The 24,142-nt window shown below is 41.4% G+C and overlaps 1 protein-coding gene and 4 long non-coding RNA genes across 46 annotated transcripts in view; 2 read left to right on the top strand and 3 right to left on the bottom strand.

Moving 5' to 3' along the window:
- LOC116935102 (unconventional myosin-XVIIIa) overlaps positions 1 to 9,480 on the top strand; it is a 23,289-nt gene extending 13,809 nt beyond the window's left edge. The window contains 15 exon segments of the mRNA XM_032942482.2: positions 60 to 293; positions 2,405 to 2,533; positions 2,653 to 2,796; positions 2,906 to 2,995; positions 5,403 to 5,522; positions 5,621 to 6,169; positions 6,889 to 7,038; positions 7,108 to 7,273; positions 7,340 to 7,494; positions 7,496 to 7,756; positions 7,828 to 7,974; positions 8,053 to 8,191; positions 8,281 to 8,615; positions 8,704 to 8,853; positions 8,920 to 9,480. Coding sequence (XP_032798373.2) covers positions 60 to 293; positions 2,405 to 2,533; positions 2,653 to 2,796; positions 2,906 to 2,995; positions 5,403 to 5,522; positions 5,621 to 6,169; positions 6,889 to 7,038; positions 7,108 to 7,273; positions 7,340 to 7,494; positions 7,496 to 7,756; positions 7,828 to 7,974; positions 8,053 to 8,191; positions 8,281 to 8,315 — 2,319 coding nt within the window. The 3' untranslated portion in view covers positions 8,316 to 8,615; positions 8,704 to 8,853; positions 8,920 to 9,480.
- On the bottom strand, positions 54 to 5,406 carry LOC123472401. Its single transcript, XR_006646835.1, has 2 exons — positions 3,502 to 5,406; positions 54 to 3,405 (listed from the first exon to the last, which is right to left on the bottom strand). It is a non-coding gene; the product is annotated as an uncharacterized LOC123472401 (long non-coding RNA).
- On the bottom strand, positions 9,182 to 12,162 carry LOC116935415. Of its 2 annotated transcripts, none has more exons than XR_006646833.1 (4): positions 12,040 to 12,162; positions 11,566 to 11,974; positions 11,127 to 11,314; positions 9,182 to 11,057 (listed from the first exon to the last, which is right to left on the bottom strand). It is a non-coding gene; the product is annotated as an uncharacterized LOC116935415 (long non-coding RNA). The 2 variants fall into 2 exon arrangements; XR_006646832.1 differs by lacking the exon at positions 12,040 to 12,162 and having other exon boundaries at positions 11,566 to 11,733; positions 11,826 to 11,971.
- On the top strand, positions 12,054 to 14,430 carry LOC116935408. 16 transcript variants are annotated; one of them, XR_006646819.1, is made up of 9 exons: positions 12,054 to 12,324; positions 12,403 to 12,485; positions 12,540 to 12,751; positions 12,814 to 12,948; positions 13,022 to 13,188; positions 13,251 to 13,346; positions 13,853 to 14,056; positions 14,118 to 14,202; positions 14,267 to 14,430. It is a non-coding gene; the product is annotated as an uncharacterized LOC116935408 (long non-coding RNA). The 16 variants fall into 16 exon arrangements; XR_006646821.1 differs by having other exon boundaries at positions 12,549 to 12,751; XR_006646814.1 differs by having other exon boundaries at positions 12,403 to 12,480.
- A 386-nt stretch (positions 14,431 to 14,816) lies between these two features.
- Positions 14,817 to 22,440, bottom strand: LOC116935356. 26 transcript variants are annotated; one of them, XR_004401240.2, is made up of 17 exons: positions 22,147 to 22,440; positions 22,007 to 22,081; positions 21,075 to 21,262; positions 20,888 to 21,012; positions 20,471 to 20,806; positions 20,287 to 20,409; positions 19,818 to 20,209; positions 19,489 to 19,760; positions 18,400 to 19,432; positions 18,197 to 18,336; positions 18,104 to 18,127; positions 17,937 to 18,008; positions 16,300 to 16,493; positions 16,028 to 16,220; positions 15,888 to 15,967; positions 15,426 to 15,794; positions 14,819 to 15,362 (listed from the first exon to the last, which is right to left on the bottom strand). It is a non-coding gene; the product is annotated as an uncharacterized LOC116935356 (long non-coding RNA). The 26 variants fall into 26 exon arrangements; XR_006646794.1 differs by having other exon boundaries at positions 14,818 to 15,362; positions 19,818 to 19,957; positions 20,091 to 20,209; positions 20,471 to 21,262; XR_006646797.1 differs by having other exon boundaries at positions 14,818 to 15,362; positions 19,489 to 19,599; positions 19,662 to 19,760; positions 20,471 to 21,262.
- Between the last annotated feature and the right edge of the window lie 1,702 nt (positions 22,441 to 24,142).

Genomic DNA, 24,142 nt, shown 5'->3' on the forward strand with positions numbered 1-24,142 from the left:
TCTTTTTTTTTAAATTCCCTGTGCAAAATTGATAATCGATCAAAATTGCAATGTTTTAGTTGCGTGGATCGGAATTGCTTCCGGCCATTCGTTTGTATCGACAAGGCTATCCGGATTATATGCCACTTGGCGAATTTGTCCGCCGTTTCAACGTTGTGGTGCCACCTGACGCGTTGCCCGCTTCTCTGCTGACGGGTCTCAACAACTCGACGGCCAGCGAGAAACAAGCGGCCGAAATCCTTTTGCTACATATCGACATGGAACGATCATCTTACCGCCTCGGTCTTAGTCAGGTGATTTTCCTCTTTTCTTTTCTTTTCTTTTCACGGACGTCTTGATGGCACGGGGAAAAGAAACGAAACTCAATGCGTGTCAAATGAAGGGACAATCGATTGTGATTGTGCAGTCGCATGTCAGATGGCTTTCCCCTATTCATTCTGTGTAAATGCAACTCGTTATCTCTTGAGGGCTACTACAATTGGATGGATGGCCGGTCTGTTTGTCCAACCGTGAAAACACGCGAGAAAGGGAGGGCGACATAATGAGGGAAATCGAGGTGCCCAGTTTGCGTCAACCCAATTTTCCACAATCGAACTCGATTTAGCTGGGAATGGATTCCCATTCGATTGACCGATTGGCCTTTCGGCTTTGCATTCTTTGTTGATTGTTGGCCGTGGTGAGGGTGGTGGCGGTGGCGGCATCGAGACATTCATGTCACCTCATTCTTTTTGATCTCAAAACGAAATGGTGGGCGGCAGTCGGGAGAAACGGACGAGTTTTCCAGTGGAAACGAAGCGGAAAAAGACCCAACGACGTCAGCTGGCCAGTGGTCTGTAATGACGGACTGCCCAACCATTTGCCTTCTCTCACTGTTTCCATCGTCTCTTCTTGTTGGCTTCTTTCTGTTTGATTTTTCTTCGTTTCGTCGGATCGTCTCGGACGCAACAATTGGAAATTAAAGGGGAAAGAAAAAAGAAAAGATTCTCACGTTAGCGCCCGTCCTGCCAAGTTGTCCGGTCGACAACCTTCTTTTTTTTTGTTGGTGTTGTTGTTGTTTTGTTTGGTCGCCACACCACACCACACCACACCACACCACCAAAACTTACGAAAAAACAGGCGACCGGGCGTTAAACGGAACGTGGCATCCACCTGTGGCTCTAAGCGCCACTATTCGTAACACACAAACACACACACACTTTTGCCTATATTGAACACATCACGCACCGAGTGTGCCCTTGAGGGGTAGGTAGTTGGCTTAGGGGATGTTAGGAGGAGGAAGAAAAGAAGAAGAAAGAAAAAAAAAAAAAGGAGTTGATGAGGCGAGAAGAAGGAAAAGAGGCTCATCGTCGTTCATTCTCATTCCAACACTTTCACAGTGCCGGATGGAATCAGTGGCGAAGAAGACGCGTTTCGGTGCGGGCAGAGTCGCCACAGACCAACTCTCTTAGCCAGTTAGCTGCCAAAGTCTGAAGTGATCGACTCTGGTAAAAATCGACCATGAGGATCTCGACGTCCAATCCAATCATCAGCCAGCAACATCGGCCCTATCGCACGGATAACAGGCGCAACGAAGACGATCCGCGCGTTGATCCACTGGACTCGGCTCCGGCAGTGGCCGATCGAATCAAAGCCTTTGAAGATTTAATTCGACGGGCCAGTCGATGTGACGCCAACTAAAGAAGACGGGGACGACGGCGACAAGCGGAAGAAAAGGAGTCAATCGTGTCCGGCTCGCAACGGAGTGCCGGATGGCCGATCGTTTCGGACGTTGCAGCACCAACCAGCCGAAGGCAAACAGCCGCACCGTGCGGCGGCATTGCTCGATAACGGCAGCAATTTGAGTCTTTTCAATTGCGGTAGCACGACGTCGTCGTCGGGTTATACGTCGACGACGCCGCCCAGTCCCGAGCCGGAACTGCCTTCCAGACGTTACATTTACTTGACGGCTCATCGCGTACAAGTGGATCATTTCGCTGCGCACGACGACGACAAAGACGACGTCGAGGAGGAAGACAAACAAATCGAACTGGAGATATTTGCTCGCAATCCATCGAGCGATGACCGTCTCTTCTCCGCCACCTCGACCGACGACGAGGTGGATGTGGACGAAGACGATGTGCGACGACATTCGTTGGAGCGATTTGGAAAGCGAAATGGATTTAGACCAAGTGGTCGACGTTCTCATTCAATCGAAAACCTCCAACGAGGTACTTTTCGTTTGCGTTTTTGCGTTTTTGCGTTTTTGCGTGAGGTGGTGGCGATGGCGGCCATCTTGCGTACCCTCTTTAGCCTCATCTATTCCATTATTTCCTGGGAATTGTGGTCTATAGTTTTTTTCATTCGCGAGTGTGAGCTTTTTTTTTAATTCTCGGTTTGATTTTTCTTTTACTTTCTGTTGTTTCAGGTTTTCTTCCGGCCGGGAGTTTTGTCTCAACTGGAAGATCAGCGCGATGAAAAAATCACGAGCCGTGTCGTCAAATTCCAGGCGCAATGTCGAGGCTTCCTGGCGCGCAAACGCTTAATCAAACTCAAGGTGAAAATCAAGAGAAATTCATCCATTCGTCGTTTTGCTTGTGCTAAATTTCTCCGTTTTTCGTTGGTTTCGTTTGGTTTTGGTTGTTTCTGGTGAAAACGATTGGTGAAATTGCGCAGGTGCAAGATGTTGCCATTCGCTGCATCCAACGCAACGTGCGCAAATTGCAGGCCATTCAGGTGTGGCCTTGGTGGCGCCTAATGCTCCGTTTGTCTCCTCTGCTCAACGTCCACCGGACCGAAGAGGAGCTCAAAGCGAGAACGGTAATTTTCCTGCTTCTTCTTCTTCTTCTTTTATTGGCCCCAACGCAATTTCAACGCGTCATTTGAACCAACACTTTTTTTTTTTTTTTCCTTCCTTGTTTGGGCGTAGGAGGAAGCCGAGAGTCTGCGCAGTAGAGTCACCGCTCTTGAAAAAGAGCGCGCCGATCTCAAATACGTCGCCGACCGACTTGAAACCAAGGTACGAACCATTAACCACGCATAGACGTGCCTTGTAGGTCTAGCCTGATCGACATTCATGTTTACACGATCGTTTGGTTAATGGCCAAGAGAGTCGACGTGGTATCGACGAAAACTAGCAATATGCCTTTCAAAATCTTTCTCCTTTTTTGTTGTTGTTGTTGTTTGTTTTGGGGTTTTCTTCACTCCATTGAAAATAACTCCCAGCCGCGATAGATTGTCAGCATCCAGCAGCAGCAGCAGCAGAGCGGAAATAATCTCACTTAACTGATAGGCCGTCTCCAATCGATTCCGAATGTCGTCGTTTCCTTTCGACAATGGAATGCGCCCTTCTCTCGGCCACTGCCGCTCGCCATCGAACATGGTTGTTGCCCGTTAGTCAATCGACGAAAAGCGTTCTGGCGTAACATCCTTCAAATCAGAGATTTAAAAAAGCAAGAGAAAAAGAATAGGCAGGCAAAGGGGAAACAAGTAAAAGTAGCAGCAGCAGCAGCAGCCCTGACGTACCTATAAATAGCGTTTGCATCCTGTGTAGTGTGAGACTAGGGTTGGCCTTATGGACTAGGAAGAGAAACGAGCCAGGAAGAAACGACTCGATGAGGTTAGGGACCGCTAGTCTTGGCTTGCAGCCTCTCCTTGATTCCAGCCCCTCCAAAGAGATGAACAAAGAAGAAGCCAACGTCATCGTTGAGCGCAAAGTGGAATTGAACCCGAGCCAAACCCACACACACACACACACCCAATCTCTTTTTTTTTTTAAATTTTCATTCTTACTCATCTGTTGCCTACACCTTCAAGCAGAAATGTGTGTTTCGTTGCGTTTCGTTGCGTGCGTGTCGATGTTTGTAGTGGTTCCACTCTTGCCCAGTTGTTGCCTATGACTGCTGCCGATCAAAGGCTCCAGGTCTTTCTCTCTCTTTTTCTATTTGGCCCCCACTCTCACGCCCCTGCGGTTACACATACACTTTGCTTGAATATTTTGTGCTGTTAACCTAACCCCTGCTGCCACCGACATTTTTTTTTGCACTGGGATCCCCTCTTCTCTCGCTCCTTTTCTTCCTTCCTTCCTTCCTTCCTTCCTTCCAGAGAAAACAGCAAAACAAAACAAGAATGAGCTCCTTGTCGTCGCATTTATCATCGAAACGTCGGCTGGAAATCCAAGCCGAACGTGATCACAGTCAGACGCAACTTTCGCTGGCTCTTTCGCCCATCCTCACGTCCGGCTATTACAGCGAATCCCTGTCGCAATCAGTTTCTGCCCGGCGACCGTCGCATCATCAAAGTCGTCGATCGACTCCGCCACCGGCTCCGTTGGCCGCCCGGGACGAAGGAGTCGTCATCCAGGCTGGAATGAGCTTCGTCCTGGGACACAAAGCCGTACGTTCCTCTTCCGTGTCGGCCATTTGCGTTGGCAGTGCAGCAAATCGTCCCAGCCGCCCGACGACGACGTCGACCGGCGTCCGGCAACACTTTCGCCCGCTACCAGCCCATACGATGGCCGACACGACGTCTTCAAAGTTGAGCCGGGCCATCCGTGACTTCCTCGGCCGCACCGATCACGTCATGAACGAATGGAAACATTTGGGCAAAGAGGCCGGCGGATCGCAGCGTTCGCGTTCCACCACTCGTTCGTACGCAGCTCATCAGTCGGGCGGCAGTAGGCGATTCTCTGCCCGTTCGCTGTCCAGCAGTCGCTACTCTTCGACAGACTCCCCGTCGTCAGGAGGCGGCGGCCAACGAATTTGTGGTGGTCGGTCCGTTTTCCCGCGTTCCCAGTTTCCAGTCGGTTCAATCGACGGCCGACACGGACTTTGGCTCCTGCCAAGATCTCAATGACTACGACGAGGTTTCTCATCCTCTTTTATGTCTCTTTTCGTCCGTCGTCCGTCGTCCGTCTCGTTTGACATCGAAAGTCCCTTTCCCTTTCTTCGACACGCTTGGACGGATTGCGGTTGATCCTTGGTCCGTCGTGTGAGGGCAGGGACTTGCACGATTTCTTTTTTGTATTGTTGTTGTTGTTGTCTAGGTGATCAGTGACCCGTTCCGCTTCGTCGGTCCTCGTGTAACTCGATCTAACAAGGCCTTGTAAAAATAGCTGCTAAAAAGCAATTCAATTTCGAAAAAATGAACAAACGTGAAAGAAACGTGAAACAAACGTGAAACAAACGACAACTATTTTCTACCTTGGTTTTCACTTGGTTTGCCAACCTTGACTTGCCACTCTGGCTCCCTGCCCTTAACCAATCGGAATTATTCGTACGACTTTTCCTGGTCTTTCTTTTAACTGAATGCCGTGGATGTTTTCCATGTCGGAATAATTTTATCTTTTAGCAAATGACGGAAGTTGCGAGAGTTGGGCGTCGTTTAAAAATAAACCGACGATTTTTGTTTTTCGAAAATACTTTCAGGTCAGCGAGTTGACTGCCGACTTGGCCGAAGAACATTCGACCGCCATTTTGGCTACGGAACGTCTCGAAGCTGAATCGGCCCAAAGGATGAAGCTGGAAAAGGATTTTGGCGAACTTGAAGTCGGTTCAGTTTTCTTCAGCTTTTTACTTTTTGCAAAAAACCCAAAACATAATTTGTTTTTGTTTGTTTTTTTAAATTCTCGACTGATTAACACTAGGCCAAATTCCGCAAATTGTCTGGCGATCATGAAAAGATGGAAATGGAAGTGTTGCTGAACCGCTCTGCCGGCCTTAACGGCAGCGGTAGCGAGTACATGATGAGCGCGGCCGAGGACGACGACGACGATGACGACGGCCAACCGAACGTCTTCCGCCAAAAGTGCGAGCGCATGTCCCGCGAACTGGAACTGGCCAAGCAAAGGCTGGCCCAGCAGCACGAGGACGATCTGGAGCAGATGGTGACCATCAAGAAACAATTGGAAAAGAAACTCAACGACGCCTACGAGGAAGTCGAAGAGCAACGCCAAGTCGTCGCCCAGTGGAAGCGCAAATCGCAGCGATTGGCCGCCGAACTGAGCGACACTCGTCTCCTCCACGAAGATCAGACCAACCGCAACGCCGTCCTCGAGAAAAAGCAGCGCAAATTCGACACGGAATTCCAACTGCTCCAGGACGAATTGCGACAGGAGCGCGCAAACAAGGAACGGGCCATGAGAGAACGCGATGCCGCCATCACCGACAAACTCACTTCCGAGCAAACTCTTCAGGTACATATTATTTTATTGGGTTTTTTTTTCTGTTTTTCTTGTTTTTCTTGTTTTTCTTGTTTTAACCGCACAGTTTAGTGTAGACCGTACACACGCAAAATGAATGTAATCATTCTAGAACATCGGCCTCATTCCCACTGGTTAGTTCGTCATGTGGAGCAAAGGCTCGTATGGCATTTCCACTTGAGAATGCTGTCGAGTATGCGTGAAAAGAGAACAAGAGGTACGCATTACAGCGGTGGGGTAGAAAGGTCGAGTGGAGCGAACATGATCAGAGAAACATTACACGTGTCAGCCCTAATATAAAGTGCAAGTCGCAAGTTAACAGGCTTAACGTATTGCCGATCGTTTCCTATTTTGCCTCGATTCCGAGTATATTTAAGCCTCGGGCTTTCTTGCGGTACCTGACAACCAGATAGGCATTGCTCCTGCTGTTGTTAAGAGAGGGGAGAAAAACATACACACACTCTGCTCACCCCCATGAGTGAGTTCAGAGGGGTGGAATTCGGTGGCCTCTCACACGTTTAACAGTGACGCGCAGTCAAACGTAGTTTGCGTTTTTTTGTCTACGTATTTTTGCTGCTGTGTTTCGTGACATCATGCCTCAGTTTTACGTAGGGAATTTCACCATTTTTTCCCTATATTTGGCCTTGACTCGTGAATATTTAATGTGTGTGTGTTTTTTTTGTGTGTCTGTCTGTCTGTCTGTCTTTATGCAGAGTGTTCAGCTTGATCTGGAGATGAGGGGCGAACGGCTAGCAGCTCTCACCAAAGAACTCGACGAAATGACCACCGAAGGTCGATCCGATGCTGACATGGCCGCTATTAGAAGAGCCAAGCATGAACTTGAGATGAAAGTCAAAGATCAGGCAAGTCATTGTCTGTGTTTTTGTTTTGTTTTTTTATAGTATTAAATAATTATCTAAATCTGTTTGCAGGAGGAAGAACTGGATGAATTAGCCGGTCAAGTTCAGTTGCTAGAGTCAGCCAGGCTGCGGCTAGAAATGGCTATGGAGCAGATGAAGAAAGAAAACAAGAAGGAACTGGCGCAAAGAGAGGAAGAGATAGAAGACACTCGTTGCAGTGCCCAGAAAAAAGTCAAAGGTAGTCTCCTTTTGTCGAAATGTCCTTTGTGTTTACCTCTTCATTGTTGATTGTTTGATGTGACAGCATTGGAGGCTCAGTTGGAAAGTGAGCATGAAGAACGAACACTACTGGTCAGAGAGAAGCATGAACTGGAACGCCAGCTGCTCTCCATGGCCCAGCACGCCGCTCACGCTGCCGACGACGACACCATCCAAAAGCTGAAACGTGACCTGAAACGCACGAAAGGCCCTCTTGAAAGATGCTCACAGCCAACTGGAACGGTGCAGATCGGAAACGCCAAGCAAAGTCTTGCTCAGGCAGCTGAAAAATCAGCTAGAAGATTCCGAGTTTGCTAGAACAGCCGCAGTTAAAGGTCGTCAGCATGCCGAACAAGAACTGCTCGAAGCTCAACAACAACTAGATGAAGCACTGAGGCTGCGTGGTGAAACGGAAGACAAGTACTTGAGTTGTAACAGAGAGCGCAGCAATTATCAGAGTCAAGTAAGTTCACTTGCAGCCCAATATTAGCAGGGTTTTTTTTTTTTTTACTGTCTAACATCTCCTATTTTTAGGTGGACGACTTGGAGGTGGAATTGAACGAAGTCATGCGCAAGTACAAGGCCGCGGTAGCCCAGCTTACCGTTGACCAAATCACTCTTCAGGATCAGACTGCCCAATTGATGACTCTCGAACACGAAAAGTCTTCATTGAAAGAACAGGTATGACCAGCTTTCATCATGAGCTGTCAATTCCGTTGTAAAGTCAGAGTTAAAAAATAATCATAATAATTCCAACAGGTGGCCGAGTTGAGCGCTAGGCTCGAGTGTTTAGAGATTGACACAAAGTCTGTCCATACACAAAAACGTATGGAATTGAAAGTCAAGGAACTGGAATCGAGAGTCGAACTGGAGCAAACGTTCCAAGTCACGATTGGAGGTATGTCGTGTGAATAAATAAAAAAAAACGTTGATGATATCCCGTTCATTGAATTCAAATTGACTGACGTGTGTTTGGGATTGTTTTAGACGCAAGTTGCACGACTCAAAGAGATGTTGGATAAGAGTAACCTCGAACTAGACTCGCTCCGCTGTAAGGAACAACTGTCTCAAGAAAGCAGTAAACGCCTGCAGCGTCAGTTGCGTGATGTCCGCGAAGAGTTGACGGGATCAGAGCAGCGAGATGCCGACACGTCGCAGCAATTGCGAGAACTTGAGCAACGCATCGAATTGCTGGAATCAGAAAACGCCACATTGGTAAAGGATTTATCGTTGGCCCTGCGCCGAATCGAAGACCTTCAAGTCGCCATGCAAGGTGAAATGGATACGTCAGATTCGGATCAAGATCCGCACTCTGTCGAAAGGTGCGTCTATTTGATATTTCATTTTCGGTCGGAAATATCGTGTAACCAACAAAAAATAAAAAAAAAAATAAAAAATGCATATCTTTAGCGACAGCGATGACGACTCGGACACGTCATTCCACACATTCCTCAGTCAACGCAAGTACGGCAGTACTTCCGGTGTCAGTTCGGCCTCGGATGCGCGCCGTCAATCCCCTATGGGACTCGATAGTCCGTCCAGTAGCCGCGTTGATCTGACGTAAGAAACAAGAATTCATTGTCTTTTCATCCGGTGCGGTGGCTTTATTGTTCCATTGTTTTGCAGGCTGACGCTGGAGAAGCAAGAAGACGAATCTGTGGCATAAAATATCGCATCGTTCTATTAACTTCAATATCATAAAAATAATAATATGGAATTATTTAGTTATCTTCTTTCCCCCTACTATCCCTTTTTTTTTTTCTACCTTAACTGCCTTTTCCAATTAGCGTTACATTTGTATATATATATAATTAATAATTATTTGATAAGACAACACGTTCTTCCCCTTCTCCATCCGCCTTGATTAGTTTCATCGTTGATAGATTAACTTTGTTGGTCTTGTCGTTTTCTTCTTTTTCCCCTTTTTCTTATCTGGCACTCTCACCCACTTGTTGCTCCAAGCATTTTCTGTTTGATTATCAACTAGCTGCCAATCAGCAATTCTGCCCTTCCCCCTTCCTTGCACCACACCGTATGATTTACTTGATCCGTGTATGATAGACAGAACTTGCTCACATACAAACAAAACAAAAAATTAATATAACGAATCCCCTCCCCCAACCACAAAATCCCGTCCTCTGTCCGCCCCGTACGGAACCGAGAGAAATACAAACCCATTCTAATATTTCTTTGATTTAGTGCTCTTACCTTTCTTTTTTTTTTTTGTTTTTGTGTGTGTACAAAGTCGATCGAAAGGACGGGTAAAAATTTGATGAGAGTCTGTTCATTAAATATGTCGTAGGCTCGACCTGTGTCGTGGAACGGCGGAGCAAACTGACGAACGTCATGACAACGGTGAAAACACATCAAACCATTGCCACAACAAACCTGATTTCATTTACGATCCTTTGGTTTAACATAACTCTTATAAGTCTGAGAGTCAGGCTACCTGTTTAGTTCAGTCAGACGCGGCAACTTGACGAAGACAAGCTAACCAGTACCGTTACCTACGAACCAAATAAAATGTCTGCCGGTCAGCACTTTGTTGGTAAATACCAAATGATCAGTCAAGAGAACCTGGATGAATATCTCAAAGCTATAGGTATTTGTATGTTAACCTAATCTAGTTGTTCTCAATTCAAGTGGCTTTTCGTTTGGGTAGGCGTGAACGTTCCAATGAGATCCATGGCCGCCAGTGTCAAGGCCCACATCGAATGCGCTATTGTAGACGAGGTGTGGAACTTGACGATTCACACGGGCACACGTGACGTCACCATTAAATTTAAGTTGGGCGTAGAGCAGGAGATGCATACACCTGATGGTCGTCAAATCAAGGTACAAATAAATCCAAATACATTTACAACAGTTGAAAACGATTCTGATGACTCCGATGACAATCTAAGGCTACGTACAATCTCGATGGAGATAAATTAATTGCCAAAGAGTTTTGGGGTGACAAGGAAGCTGTTATCGTCCACGAGGTCGACGGCGACGATTGGACAGCGGTAATGTTGAACACATATGTTCCATTTTACATAATAATCGAATCCCAATATTTGGTGCATTTCACCTGAATCATAGACGATGACTTGCGGCGATGTCCGTTGCACTCGTCGTTTCAAACGCGAATAAAACGGCCGGATGGCGAGCTCATTATTTGTGTGTCGAAATCCGACACTCTGTTTGTTGTCCTATTTTGCATAGACTCACAACTGGCCATGCACCTCGTTGTTGCCTTTCAATATTGATCTCATCTAAGTCAGAAGATGAAAAAATCAATTAATAAATACACGTATTGATTCACCGACCCGATATTGTGTCCGTATTATTGATACTGGAGAGTTTTCGGCTCTGGCGGTGTGTGTCAATAAATAATGATGTGGTCATGAGCAGTATGCCCGTTACTATCGGAAACTGGTTTTCTAACATTCTGCTGATGACTGAACTGTTGTCCAGCTGTGGTTGCTAAACAACACAGGCGCCTGATTCAGCGCTGATCCGACCGTTTTCGTCGATAATCTTGCCGTACACTCTGATGGTTAAAAAGCACACACATGCCAGTGGAATAGGCAGTTGACTGTCACCTGTGCGACACACACACCACCAAAACGAACCTTCATCGACCATCGCCGATATAGTCCATCATGCAAGATCACGACCAAAAACGATCAGCTTTCATGGCCCAGGTAGTCGGCAAATATTATCTCGTTAGCCAGGAAAATTTCGAAGAGTATCTCAAAGCCATTGGTAAGTTATCTCTGTAACTTAACATTGAGTTAATATTGAGGAGTAAAAACGTATTATGTAATCGACTTCAACGTATAATGATATACTTAAATTTTGTAAACAGGATTGAGTATGGCAAAACGGGCTGTTGCCATAAGCCAAGTACCCCGTGTCGATTGTCAAATTAATGACGACGAGTGGACGGTCCGATTGAGAGGAATTAGCAAAGATTCAGATTTCACGTTTCGACTTGGCGTCCAAATGAAACGAGTCGCCGCCGACGGTCGACACGTCACTGTAAGAATTTCGATTTTTGCATTCTCAAACACCCGACCATCAGATAACAACTATTTAACCATCGTGTTTAACCAACTAATGTGTTTAATTTTTGGGGTCAGGATGTTTTTGATCTTCAAGAAAGTGACAAGATCAAACTGATTCAAAAGGAAACTTGGGGAAATGGCCATGAAGCCATGATTGTGCATGACTTTGACGGTGATGACTGGACAATGGTATAAATTTGAATTGAATCACTTCAATAGTTACCTTTATAGACACACGGATGTGAAATATCGTATACGAATTTTTTTTTTTTTTTTTTCGGTTTCCTTTTTGTGGACACAGACGATCACGTTCGGCGACGTCACTTGCGTTCGTCATTTCCGACGTGAGTAATGCAAGCACTTATAGTCGGCGTAGGTAAAAGAAACATTCCTTCTCAAGTATATCAAAACGTGATGTATTGTGTTTGCAAATTAGTGTCAAATTTGTTGCTAAATATTGTCGATATTTTGTACGACACTTACGGAATGGCATTTGACCCATTTGCTGGCATTTGTTGACAAATGCTATTCTCTGGTTTACCATTTCTTTCGGTCATTTTATAGATATCCTGTACTGCCATCTAGCGACAATCTACCTTCCAGTAATTTAGTCACCACCCCTTAAAGGCGAGCTAATGAATATACATGCGTTACCACGTTGTAGTTTGCGTTGCATTTGCCAATTTTTCTTACCAACCTGAAAGACACCTCTTTTTTCACGATACTTAACTATTTACACGATACACCTAATTGTTTGAAGGTAGAATGCCAATAGAAGATAGAATTGCAGAGACTTCTTACGGACGAAATTGGAGGTTTTTCAGGATGCCGTCAGAATGCTGTCAGCATCGAACACTCAAGACGCAAGCACGCAAGCTAAAGTTTTGTGTTCAGATATTCTCAGTAACCCTGAATCTATCTGAAATCTATTTGGTTTTATCGGTTGTCTGAGACAGCAATTTCCATCATTTAAGCATTTAAGGTATGATTTCCTGAAGTTTACATGAAGGTGTAAAAGGTCATAATGACTGCAATATTGGCATGGTATATATATGTATAGGCCTACCATGTATTTTTTGCTGAGATAGCTTGCTATGAACTGATCATCACTTCTACAAGCTGTTAGCCTATTTCCATAGTAATGTAACATGATACCATACTGGCAAAATGTTAGTGGGAAATAATGAAGTCCTTAAGTGTTTTCAGTTTTACTTCCTTGTCTATGGAATTTTTCTTTAAAAAGAAAGAAAACACAAATGAATCTTGCCTGATTACATTAAAGGGAATTGTAAACAATTCATAATTTTTTGAACTTCTATAATGAAGATGTTGCCCAACATGAGCACTGAGTTCAGCAAACATGGTTAGTGGGACAAACATTTCAAAACAAAACACAAATCCTTTTAGTGGTATAGTATATTTGCATTTCTTTCAGTTTTATTCACCATCAGATAATGTTTCATTTTGTCAGATACAACCCGTAGCAGCAGCCTTAAAGTGTGTTCCATGATACACCAACCCCTCAGATAGCATTCTGATTGGAAGTTGTGGGGTGCTCTGTGTGCTGATCTGCACAATACTGGCTTTGTGCAAGAACCTACCAACAGTATTTTTTGCTTTCATATACAGCTCTACGACAAAAAATTTATATTAGTTACATTTTTTTATTGAACATATAGGACTAAACAGTATTGAAAAACTCATTTGTTAAGGAAATTTGTGGCTATATAGTTGCTTGAGATTACTCATCTTGAGGCAGAAATGTTTTTCTGTGGGGAATATTGGATGCATTGATTTCTGATACCAAACCAGCATCATTGGAAAGATTGTAAAATTATTTTTTAAGGTATTTAACAAAACCATTGTTGTGTTAGTGAATTGATTTATTTTGTCTTTTCTTATTCATAGGCAATACAGGAAATTCTAAAAGTTGGAGGATGGTACATTTGCATGTTGCTCCAAGAAAAAATATTCTGTCCCTTGTGTCATACTTTCATAATTCAGGTGACTATACAGGGAAGGTTCTCTCTCTTATCTCGAAAATAAGTTTTTTAAAGGAAAAATAATTCGTTTTTCGATACCGGCGTTAAATTTTGAATAGTACGTGTGATTTTCGTCAAATTCTAGGAGATGTCATTTTTTGCCGATTTTGACAAAAGTGGGAAGGCTATACCCTTCACACTTTTTCATTTTTGGCAAAATTTTCCATTTTCTTTAAAATACATGATTTCGTTTCAGAATTCAATCAAAATCATAGAAATCCAAGTTTACTTACCCATTGGTCTTCTAGTTTTTGAACTAAACGTAAAAAATAAAAAGTTTTGTTGTTTCGCCAACAGCAATTTGTTTTCGATTATTTAAAAAATGGCTGGTTTAACGAAAAAACCAATAATTTAATGGAAATTAGCGATCAATTGTGATTATGCCGTGTGATTTTTGTCGATTTAAAAAATTTAAAAGTATACCATTAGGTATACTTCATGCCTTAACAACTGCTGCATATTTTCAAGACATCTAGGGGAGAAATAACCAACTCCGAATCACTTTCATGGCCATGTCAGCTACTCTGTCAGAGTGTCAGCTGTTTTATTTCGCGTGGCGTCGTACCTGAGGATGGTAGCTCAAATTAACGTCTCCATTCTTGAAATTTCACCACTGATTTTGTGTGTTTTGACCTGGATTTTGAGAACGAAATCCATGCTAAGTTGTGAGAGGTACTATGGCAAAAATTCCTAGAATAGAATCATTGTACCGTACTTTCTAAATTATTTAAAGGAGGAGCATGGCTTGGCTTAAGACCTAGCCTTCACTAGTTTTTCATCTCCGTTGTTAGGCAAATACACCCACTTTGGTACCAAAGGTGCTACATAAAGAAAGTCCTTTTAAAATCTTTTAGACTATCTAAATCTCTTAGATTTCTGCAGGTGCCATTAGGTGATGTTGCAGTTAACAGTTAAAGTTTTGATATTGTACTTAGAGATCTTTTGGATGTATCTAATATACTCTGGTGGTTGCAGAATCATTCTGTGACAGAAAGGAATGCTGTCGAAGTTTTGTTGTCAGTGTAAATAAACGTTTCCCAAGATCATTCTTGCATTGGTGAATTATCAGCTCACACAAGAAACAAAGAGAAGTTCAAGATGATTTTGATCTTGTCATTGTTCTTTACTGATTAATTGAGTTTGTCACATTGTGAAGGTCACTGAAAAACTTGAATCTACAAAAACTGTTTGTCAATTGTCGTTTGAAGATTCTTTGATTCTTTTATTTAAGACAAAACTTTGCTGGATTTTAAAAACTGATGTTTGCTTACATTATTAGTTGATGCATGGAAATTTGATGAAACAGGTAATGGAACAAGTTATCAAATTAAAAGTTCCTATGATAAAAAAATATTATATTGAAAAAAGAAATACAAAATCAGAACAATTGTATGAAAATCATTTTTATTTTCCCACCTCCACCCAACAATTCCACCACTGTTTTATACAACACATTACATAATACATAACATATAAATACATACACAAATATACATACACTTAAACTAAGTTAACCCGTTGGCTGCCAGGCCATGCAACCCATAGGTTGCTTAAACTACTATTGCTACGCATCACGTCAGAAGGATCGCGAACAAGGTGGGACTTGTCCGAAGACAAGTCCGGGGTGGCACGGTGATAGAAACCATTCCGGGAATGCACACCCCAGGAATCTACCACCGCACCGACAAAGAGAAGTCCCTACTGGTGCATTGCCTACGGCGCCTAAAGGCACAAAGCCTTTAGGCGCGGCGACTGTTCCCCCCATGGCATAGACCATGAGGCAGAACAGCGCCCGGTCCCTACAAGCTACAAAAAAAATGGGACGCAAACGGGGTGGCAGCCAACGGGTTAACTTATACACTACAATGCAAAACAAAACAATACCAGAGCGACGTTCCACGGTGACCTCCCTCCATTGCCGTCGGCTGATGCACCCTTTTTGGTCATTATTTCCGTGTTCCTAAGCCATGGATTTCTTCTAATAAACACAAAAGATATTAGCATCTAAAAATTTCACGATGCAATATAGAAAACAACTTACGGATAGATGGATTGAAGACGGCAATGGGACGAAGACACCGATGAGGCAAATGTGAAAGGGTAGATGAAGACAGCGAGCGATGACGCGAATGTGACGGCGTAGGTGAACACAGAGATGAGGTGAAGGCAACAGAGTAGATGAAGACAGCGATGTGGCGAAGGCTACAGCGTAGATGAAGACAGCGATGGGGCGAAGGCTACAGCGTAGATGAAGACAGCGATGGGGCGAAGGCTACAGTGTAGATGAAGACAGTGATGTGGCAAAGGCTACAGCGTAGATTAAGACAGCGATGAGGCAAAGACGTCAAAGAAGACAGCGATGAGGTGAAGACGTAGACAAAAGCAGCAGGAAGAGCAAGAAAATATAGTTCTAAACAGATGAAATGAGGCAAAAAAAGTAAGCGTTCTTAGGTGAAAATTTAAACTTTTCCGATATAACGATGAAAAAGACAGCTTAACTTACGCATGTGATCCACTGGGGCAAAACTGCAGAAATTGTCGAAACAGAAGTGTTTCACAGAAGGAAGATTAACATTTGCAGTCCTATTACAGAATTTTACATTACAGATCAACAATGCTCCACAACATGGAAACTTAAAATACCAAAAGGTGGAGATGGTCTCAAAGCCTATGCCTGTTTACAGCTGGCTAAGTAACAGGGAGAACCTGGCTTCTGAAAAAGTAATGGATTGGTAGATGTTGTGGTTGATGATGTTTGGTGATGGAATGTTTGATGATGAAAAAGTGGATGTTTCCCAACATATATGAATATGCTGCAATCAACAATAATGGTAAACTGTAAAGAGACCAAATAAACAGCATCAGATTTAGGTGACTGTGTTCTAGTTTACTAAAATGTGTTATAGTACACCTACCTACAGTGTCAGCATCCCTTGTGTGTTTAGGATCATGATTTTGATCGCAATGAATGTATGAGACCTAGTACCCAGTGGCAAACAGAGTGTGAATCCTTTCACTGGGTAATCATGGGCAGTGATGAGTGGCAAACATACAGTAGTTTGCCCAAAAACATCTGGTTACTAACTTTGTCAGATTATGACAAGGTCAACTGTTTTACGAAGGGTGAAAAATCAGTGTGAAATGTTTGCCACCCATTACATACAGAACAATGGATTAGCTCTATTGAAAATAACATACTGTTAACTTTTTGTTAAAATATCCTTTATGTATATACAAAATGTAGGGAACGTAACAAACGTGTAAACCCACACAGTCACACACTTCCATAATTACATAGCAATTAAGGATGACTAAATTTTTCAAGTAGTTGGATTTTCAACCGCTAGATGTCTCTTGGTTATAGAGTTCAAATGAGGTTAAGTAGAATTCCAATCACAAATTTTTGCCCGACAAAGATTCGACTTTTTAATTTTGGTTTGTTTTCAAAAGGGAGTCGTTCAAGTTTGGTATTGACTTAATTAATGAGGCACTTTGCTTTAATTTATTAATAAAATGGCTGGTTTAACGAGATAACCAAAATCAGCTTTCAATTTTGATTGTGTCGTATGGTTTTTTTCGAATTCCAAGAGATGTCGTTTTTTTTTGCCGATTTAAAACAAGGCTATACCCTTCCCACTTTTTCATTTTTGGTCAAATTTAAAATTTTGCTTAAAATTTATTATATCGATTCAGAATTGAATTAAAACCACGGAAATCAAGTTTATTGACACGAGTTTTTGAAATAAACGTAAAAAACAAAGTTGATGCGCTAACAGCACTTTATTTACGTTTGTTTTAAAAACGGTTGGTTTTACAAGAAATCTAATAACTTAATCGAAATCAGCGTTCCATTGTGATTATACTATATGATTTTTTTTCTCCAAAGCTATCGGAACACCGGGGGCCGTTGAGTTTTGGCTAGAGCAGATTAAGTTTAATCGATCGGATTTCAGGTTTAAAATGTATTCAATTTTTTTTAACAAAAAATTTGGCTTAAAACCTCGGGCTTATTTTGCTGTGGGTGGGGAAGTAATTGTCAATAGATGGCAGTGATAGATCACTGTTAAGTTATGAGAAAAACTGTTAAATCAGAGAACTCTACGGCTTCCGGTGTTAGCGATAGGCTTAAAGAAAACAAATCACACAGTAAAATCAAAATTAAACGCTGATTTCGATTAAATTATTGGTTTTCTCCTCACGCCACCTGTTTTTAAAATAAATTAAAACGGTGTGTTGAAGCAAAGTGCTGTTGGCGCACCAACAAATTTTTTTGTTTTTTAAATTTAGTAAAAACCTATAAGACCAATGAGAGAAAAAACTTGATTGGTATGATTTTCATTCAATTCTGAATCGAAATCATGTATTTTAAGCGAAATTTAAAATTTGGCCAAAAATGAAAAAGTGGGAAGGGTATAGCCTTTCAACTTTTGTCAAAATCTGCAAAAAAAATATCTCTTGAAATTCAGACAAAATCACACGGCAGAATAAAAAATGAGCGCTGATTTCGACAGTTGTTAGTTTTCTCGTGAAATCTGTGATTTTAGCATTTTACCTTTCAAATGACCTGGAACAGCACAATCACCACACTACTGCCATCTGGTATCCACGCGGCAATAGATTTTACCTAAACAGAACGTCCACCATTGCCAAAAAGCCGAACGTGATTTGTAATTCAAAAGACGAGTGAAGTGAAATAGGCAAATGCGGATAAATTTCTACCTTTTATGACGGGCTGCAACTTCCCTAATACGAAATGAGACAGAAATTGAATCCCTCTTACATTTTAACAATTGTGTTACTAGCCAAACTTACCAGGCTTTTTTGTTTTGTTTTCATAATAATGTGGTGTAGGTATCATCAAAAATAACATTCAGTAACATTGAGTTTCAGAACAACGTTCAATTATTCTTTTCAAAACTATAAGGCAACGAACACGAGATGTATGATACAACCTGCAAAAATAATTCATACATTTTTTGTAACCTTAGATATGACATTTAAAATATCACTCAAACCAATTTTTGATGCATGGAACTTAACCCATATTCGGCTGGCTCATTATAAAATGTGCTCAGTGGACATGATCTTGAAACTAAGAAATTTGTCGACATCCTACGCCTGAAACTGCGGAACCGAACGCAAACACCGATCCCATTGATTGATATCCTAGTAAGTAACGTGCTATTCACGAAAATCTGGTATTAGTTTCCAACGCCTCGCCATCTGGTGAGCAACAGTTTTAAGCGCCTCTCGTGGAGATAGATGTCATTCTTAACGCCATCTAGCAGAGCCGTCACGAAGCATGTTTTTAATGTAGCCTAAAGCTATTACTTATATGGATTATATGAAGATCTGTGAGAGAAGAAACAAAAAGAATTATAAATGGTAAACCTTTCTGAAGAGGATGTCCATAACATGTTTTCCCACGGTGCTATCGTACATTCTTCGCACAGTTTGTATATGACGGGTGTTGAGAATTAATTTCACTTTAGAAAACGTTTTAAATTGGATGAGAGGTAGGACTTCTTACAGGTAAGACAATACCTAAGATTATAAAACATTATAAATGTTTGATTAGGAATATCGAAGTTACGAGCAAGAGTAATTGGCTTAAATTTTTCTTGGTTTTGAAAAGACTCGAATTTCCATTCAACTTGACCAAATCCATATTTTAGAAAAAGTCGCCAGACTGCGAAGTCTTTGAAAAAGAATCTATCCTTTAATCTCCGTTCATTGCCGTTTTGCGAGGGACATCTCGGCATCTTCAGTGTCCATTTCACTCTCACAGATTTTCATTTGAATACGATGAATCCATGATAACACAAAATGATGACAGGTCTGCCAGATCCTGGTGATTTGCTGCATTTCATACGAGTCACTATGCATCGGTATAACTGATCACGATCAATTCCTTCCATAGACACTTGATGGATGAAGAGGATACCGAATAAGGAATCGTAGTCGTAATAATTCCGTTTTCCTTTTTTAGGTCCACACGTAAAATAACAGCATATGCACGGTGTCCCAAGCCTTTCCGGTAGCTCATATCTACGTAAATGGGTAAATACAGAAATTTATGGCCTAATTATGAGTAGTGAATTTACCAACAATTGAGTTCTGAATGGAAATCTGGAATTGCAACGATTTCACTCGATAGCTCATGATCTCCTGCTCAGGATCCAACCGTACCAGATGCAACTAAATTGGTCTTTGCCCTTTTTTTAAATACTAGTATTGGAAGCAATAGAAACAAAGTAGCGTCAAATGTAACCGAGACCTTGTTGCACTCCGGACAAACCAAGAACGACTTGAAAGAATCTACTATTACAGAATTGTTTCGTTTACGATCATTTTCCCAGCGTTCACTTGTTACTTCCTGAAAAATAAAATCAAGTGTTAAGGAAAAACGGTTCCATGGGAAACAATAAGCTACCGCATCTGAACGTCCATCAGCGTCTTTGAGTTCAACGGAAAGCTTCTTCAAAATCCGACTCAAATCTTCGTAGAAACCGTCAAAGAGAAAGGTGTGTAGTTGCCGTTGCTGGTTTTCTGAAAACGGCAGCCGACTCTCAACTAAACAAAATTTGAAATGTATTTATACATAAATTTAAAAATAGCCTTTTCGATGTAGGTAAACAGCATGTCTTGAACATCCTTGGACAGAATGCAAGGGTGTTGGCCAAACACACAATGATTAATACATTACTTTTAATACGTCGGCAAAACCTTTTACAATTTCCCCTTGATTGCCTAGAAGATTCTCCTTTTTCAATTCCCCACAATGTCGCCTTTACATTAATTCTTACAATGATGGATAAGAAGTTGCTGCAGTTGACATGTAAAATAACAAAATTTACGAATAATTAGTTACATACTTTGTAACCACAATCATCTCTATCTACCATGTTGAATATGATGTCTTTTTTATCCTGTTCCATCATCGTTTTGCACTTCAGCCACCAGTTTGATTTGCCATTCAACTTCCTGGATTGGCTGGTTTCCATAACCTATCATTAGTTGATTGCCTAATTTCATCCATTGATGAGTGTTACTATTTTCAGGATCCTACTACATAATATACTTAACTGTTTAGTTAAGCTACGGTAAAGTTTCTGTCATTTCACCTAGCATTTCTCTTTTGCTAAATTTTTCCATTTGGGTTTCATCAATCTCAGGATATTTGTCAAATTTAAGTGTGGCCAAGTAGATTTCCACTCGCAGATAAACAATCAGCATTCCTTCAACAACCTACTAAAAATATAAGAAGTAGACATTACCAACCCAACATTTGTTGTTTGTAGGTAACTCAAAATCATTTTCAGGCTACTGGTTCCTGTCCAGGGGCCAGTTGGTACATCTGAACAGGTGAATTCCATTCTGATTCCAATATCAACACAAAATCAATGTCTCCTGTCAAATGACCTTACAAGTTCATGGCATTTCCGTCAAAAACAAATTTAGCATTCAAATAGATTGACGGTATTCAGAGAATTTTCTGTTAACCTTAAAGGAGAATTGAAATTACATTTCCAGTTAACAAGAGAAGTCTCTGACATTGTTGAAATTCCATAAATCCCATCTAAGCTATTTCTTTTTATAAATTGACCCGTTCATATGCTATAAGATACCTGATAGATATGAACATGAAGTGAACTATGCAGCAAAGATTCATACTGCTTTCTTCCCTTACCATTGTCAACATCATTCAGAATTTGAACAATCAAATTCTTGGTGTGACTGTTTTCACTGGTTATCTGATAGCTCTATTGCAGTAGTTCCTTCAGCCATTTATATTGTGATGCCCTTCAAAACATAACAAATTCTATTTATCTCCATGTTATGCAGTTTTTCATTGTTTTAGAGAAGAAATGCCATTATCTACAGCCAGAGATAAAAACAAAATGAAAGTTAAGAAAGCAGTAAACTTAATGCTTTGAGGACATTAGCTATTCTATGGCTATGAGTCAATAAAACTATAGCAATCTTATTTTCAAAAAAGACATTTGTTAATTATTCAAACAGCAAAAAGCAATTTTGGAACAACTGGGCTCTAACCACACACTAAGAAGTAAAAGACTACTATCGTCTATAAAGAAACCCCCTAAAGAACATGCGCGTCTGATGCCGTTTGGTGGCGCATCGTCGCTTTTCGGAATTTTAACTTTTTTTTTTTTCATTTCCCTACTTATCTAATGCTTCCCACACTCTTTTCTTCTTGTAACTATTTCATTTTTTTACTATGTATTAAGATTTTAATTATGTTTAGCTATTGACCAATTTATGTAAATTATTTCAAAATTCTAGAATGTTCCAAACTTTTAATAATAAAATAGTTTATTAACCCCACAAAAAGGTGGAGTTTCCCCGTGGAAAAAGGTGAGGTTAATAAACTATTTTATTGTTAAATGTTAGGAAAAGGCTACAATTCTGAAACAATGTACACAAATTGGGGGAAAACTAAACATAATTAATATTCTAATACATAGTTGAAAAGTAAAAGAGTTGCAAGAAGAAATGACGGATGACATTTTCAATCCTCTCAGCCTTATTGCGGTAATCACAGTCTTCTACTTCATAGTCTGTGTTCTGACACACAAAAGAAGGCTGATTCAATGCACTTACTTTCAGTTGGAAATTTACATTTATCCCCCAACAAATCTTTTCTGGTACACAGCTAGACCAACATCCAATCACAACCTTTACAGTCAACATTGTGTCAAAAGTATTATATAATTATGTCTTTATGCAAGTGATCAACTTACCACCCACCAGTGTTTAACCTTATTGCCTTAAGAGAAGAAATTCGTATGCATTAAACTTGTAATCGCCGTCTCGTACGAGATCAAGTTATTTTGTCATTAGCCGCCTATGGTACAACGGGACGCCATTTGGCCCACTTTTTTAGGCAGATTTTTCGGGAACATTCGATAACCGCTTCATGATGTAGTGTACATGTATAGCTCCAATTTAAACAATATAAATTCTGAAATCTTATTGACTGTAAAGTAACTCTTGCAAAGATAACGCTTCTACGACTTTTACGGCAAAATAGCTGCATTGCCAAATCTCCGTTTTTGCCCCATATCCAAATAAAAAAATAAAAAAATCCTAGATTTATTCCTAGCCGCGCGTTGCCATATTTCCCCTTTTACTCTTTTTTTACCCATTTAGGTAATTGGCGCCAATTTCGAAATAGAATTTCATAATGCCTTAGCTAGAAGTGGAAGCGCTGGACGCTGCGGATTTTCATTAATTCTGCCCTTAAGGGTGGGAGGTAGTGGGTACTTAAATTGTTTAAAGATGGATAGTCATTGGATGGCGTTTTAGTTTCTCATGATTACTGAAAGGTGGATTGTCATTAGGTGACGATACAGGCCTGAATGCAGGATCTCTATAAAGTTGCTGAAACACATGGTAAACCAGAGAAGAGGGGACGTTAAAAAACAAAAAAAATTGGGTCAAATGGCGTTTCGTACATATCGCACTAATGGCAGCAATACACAAATAATTTCAACGAGACTAAATTTATCATTCGCAGAAGGGGAACAAAAAACGAGTTTAAAACTCTCACGGGTCTATACACGGAAATGACAAAAAGATTGGGGTTGTGTCCACCAGGACCTGTACATGACTCAATATCCTGGTGACAAAAGATAGGGTTCCATCGATTACAGCGGTCGCTGTGTCGATGGTCTTGAGAGACTTTATGGGTAAAGAAGAAAAAAAACGAAAGGAATGCGGCGGTGGTTTACAAGTCCCACGACGAGTGTGTTTTTCAAGTGGACTTGAGTGTGTGTGTTTATCATGGCCATGGAATGCATTCCATTCCATTATTGAGTCATCTTTTTCGACTAACTTGAAGCGAAACGGAAACCATTTGTCTAATCGTTTTTTACGCATATCGACCATGTACTCGTCTGACAGGGAGCGCTGCTGACACTGGACTATTGTACCCTTTTACTCTTCTAGTCATTTGAGTCATTTTCTCTCTTTTTTCCCCTGATGGTGTCTGTAGGACCGAGTGTACGGCAAGGCGGACTCGGTTTGGACATGATTGATCCTTCTAAGAACGACCCATTTGGCTAAATCTTGCGGACTAGAAATTCTTGGTAAGATGGTGCCGTGACAATTAAGAAGGGCATGGGCAAATGTGGGTCACGTAACATATCATCAGAGATGAGTCATGCTGACCGTTTGTCATCAAGTAGACTAGATATAGTGTAGCGCGATGGCGATCGTATATACCAGTCGTGAAAATAGAAGTTCAAAGCACAAATTGTTTACATTCATGCCAAGACGTTTTGCGAATTCTTTCGTGTTGTTCGCACGTCCGAAACGAAAAATAAAGCTGTTTGTTTTCATACAGCCAGCTGGGCAGACGTACGATTTCCGTACCTTTATACAGCATCATATACGTATACATAAAAAAACCGAAACGATTGTTATCTTTAACGCTTCAGCTCACGGCTTTCTGTTTTTTTCAAACCTAAAATAAATTCAGCGCCTTTCATGGAGATCATAAAACAACGCGAGTCTCGAAAGTGAATCGGAACGTTGCTGTGCTGGCCTTTAAATACATATAAGTTATAGACTATAGGAAACATATAGGCTAGCGAAGGACACAAACTGGTATAGGACAGGATGAAACACTGATTGTCTACACAGTTCCTGATTTATTTAGTTGTTTATTTCCTTGGTATGTTCTTTTTTTGGACACTTGATAGGCTACGTTTCTTGGTTTGCATGGCCGGCATTCAC

The sequence above is a fragment of the Daphnia magna genome, linkage group LG1 (genome assembly GCF_020631705.1).
Source record: "Daphnia magna isolate NIES linkage group LG1, ASM2063170v1.1, whole genome shotgun sequence".
Classification (NCBI taxonomy): domain Eukaryota; kingdom Metazoa; phylum Arthropoda; class Branchiopoda; order Diplostraca; family Daphniidae; genus Daphnia; species Daphnia magna.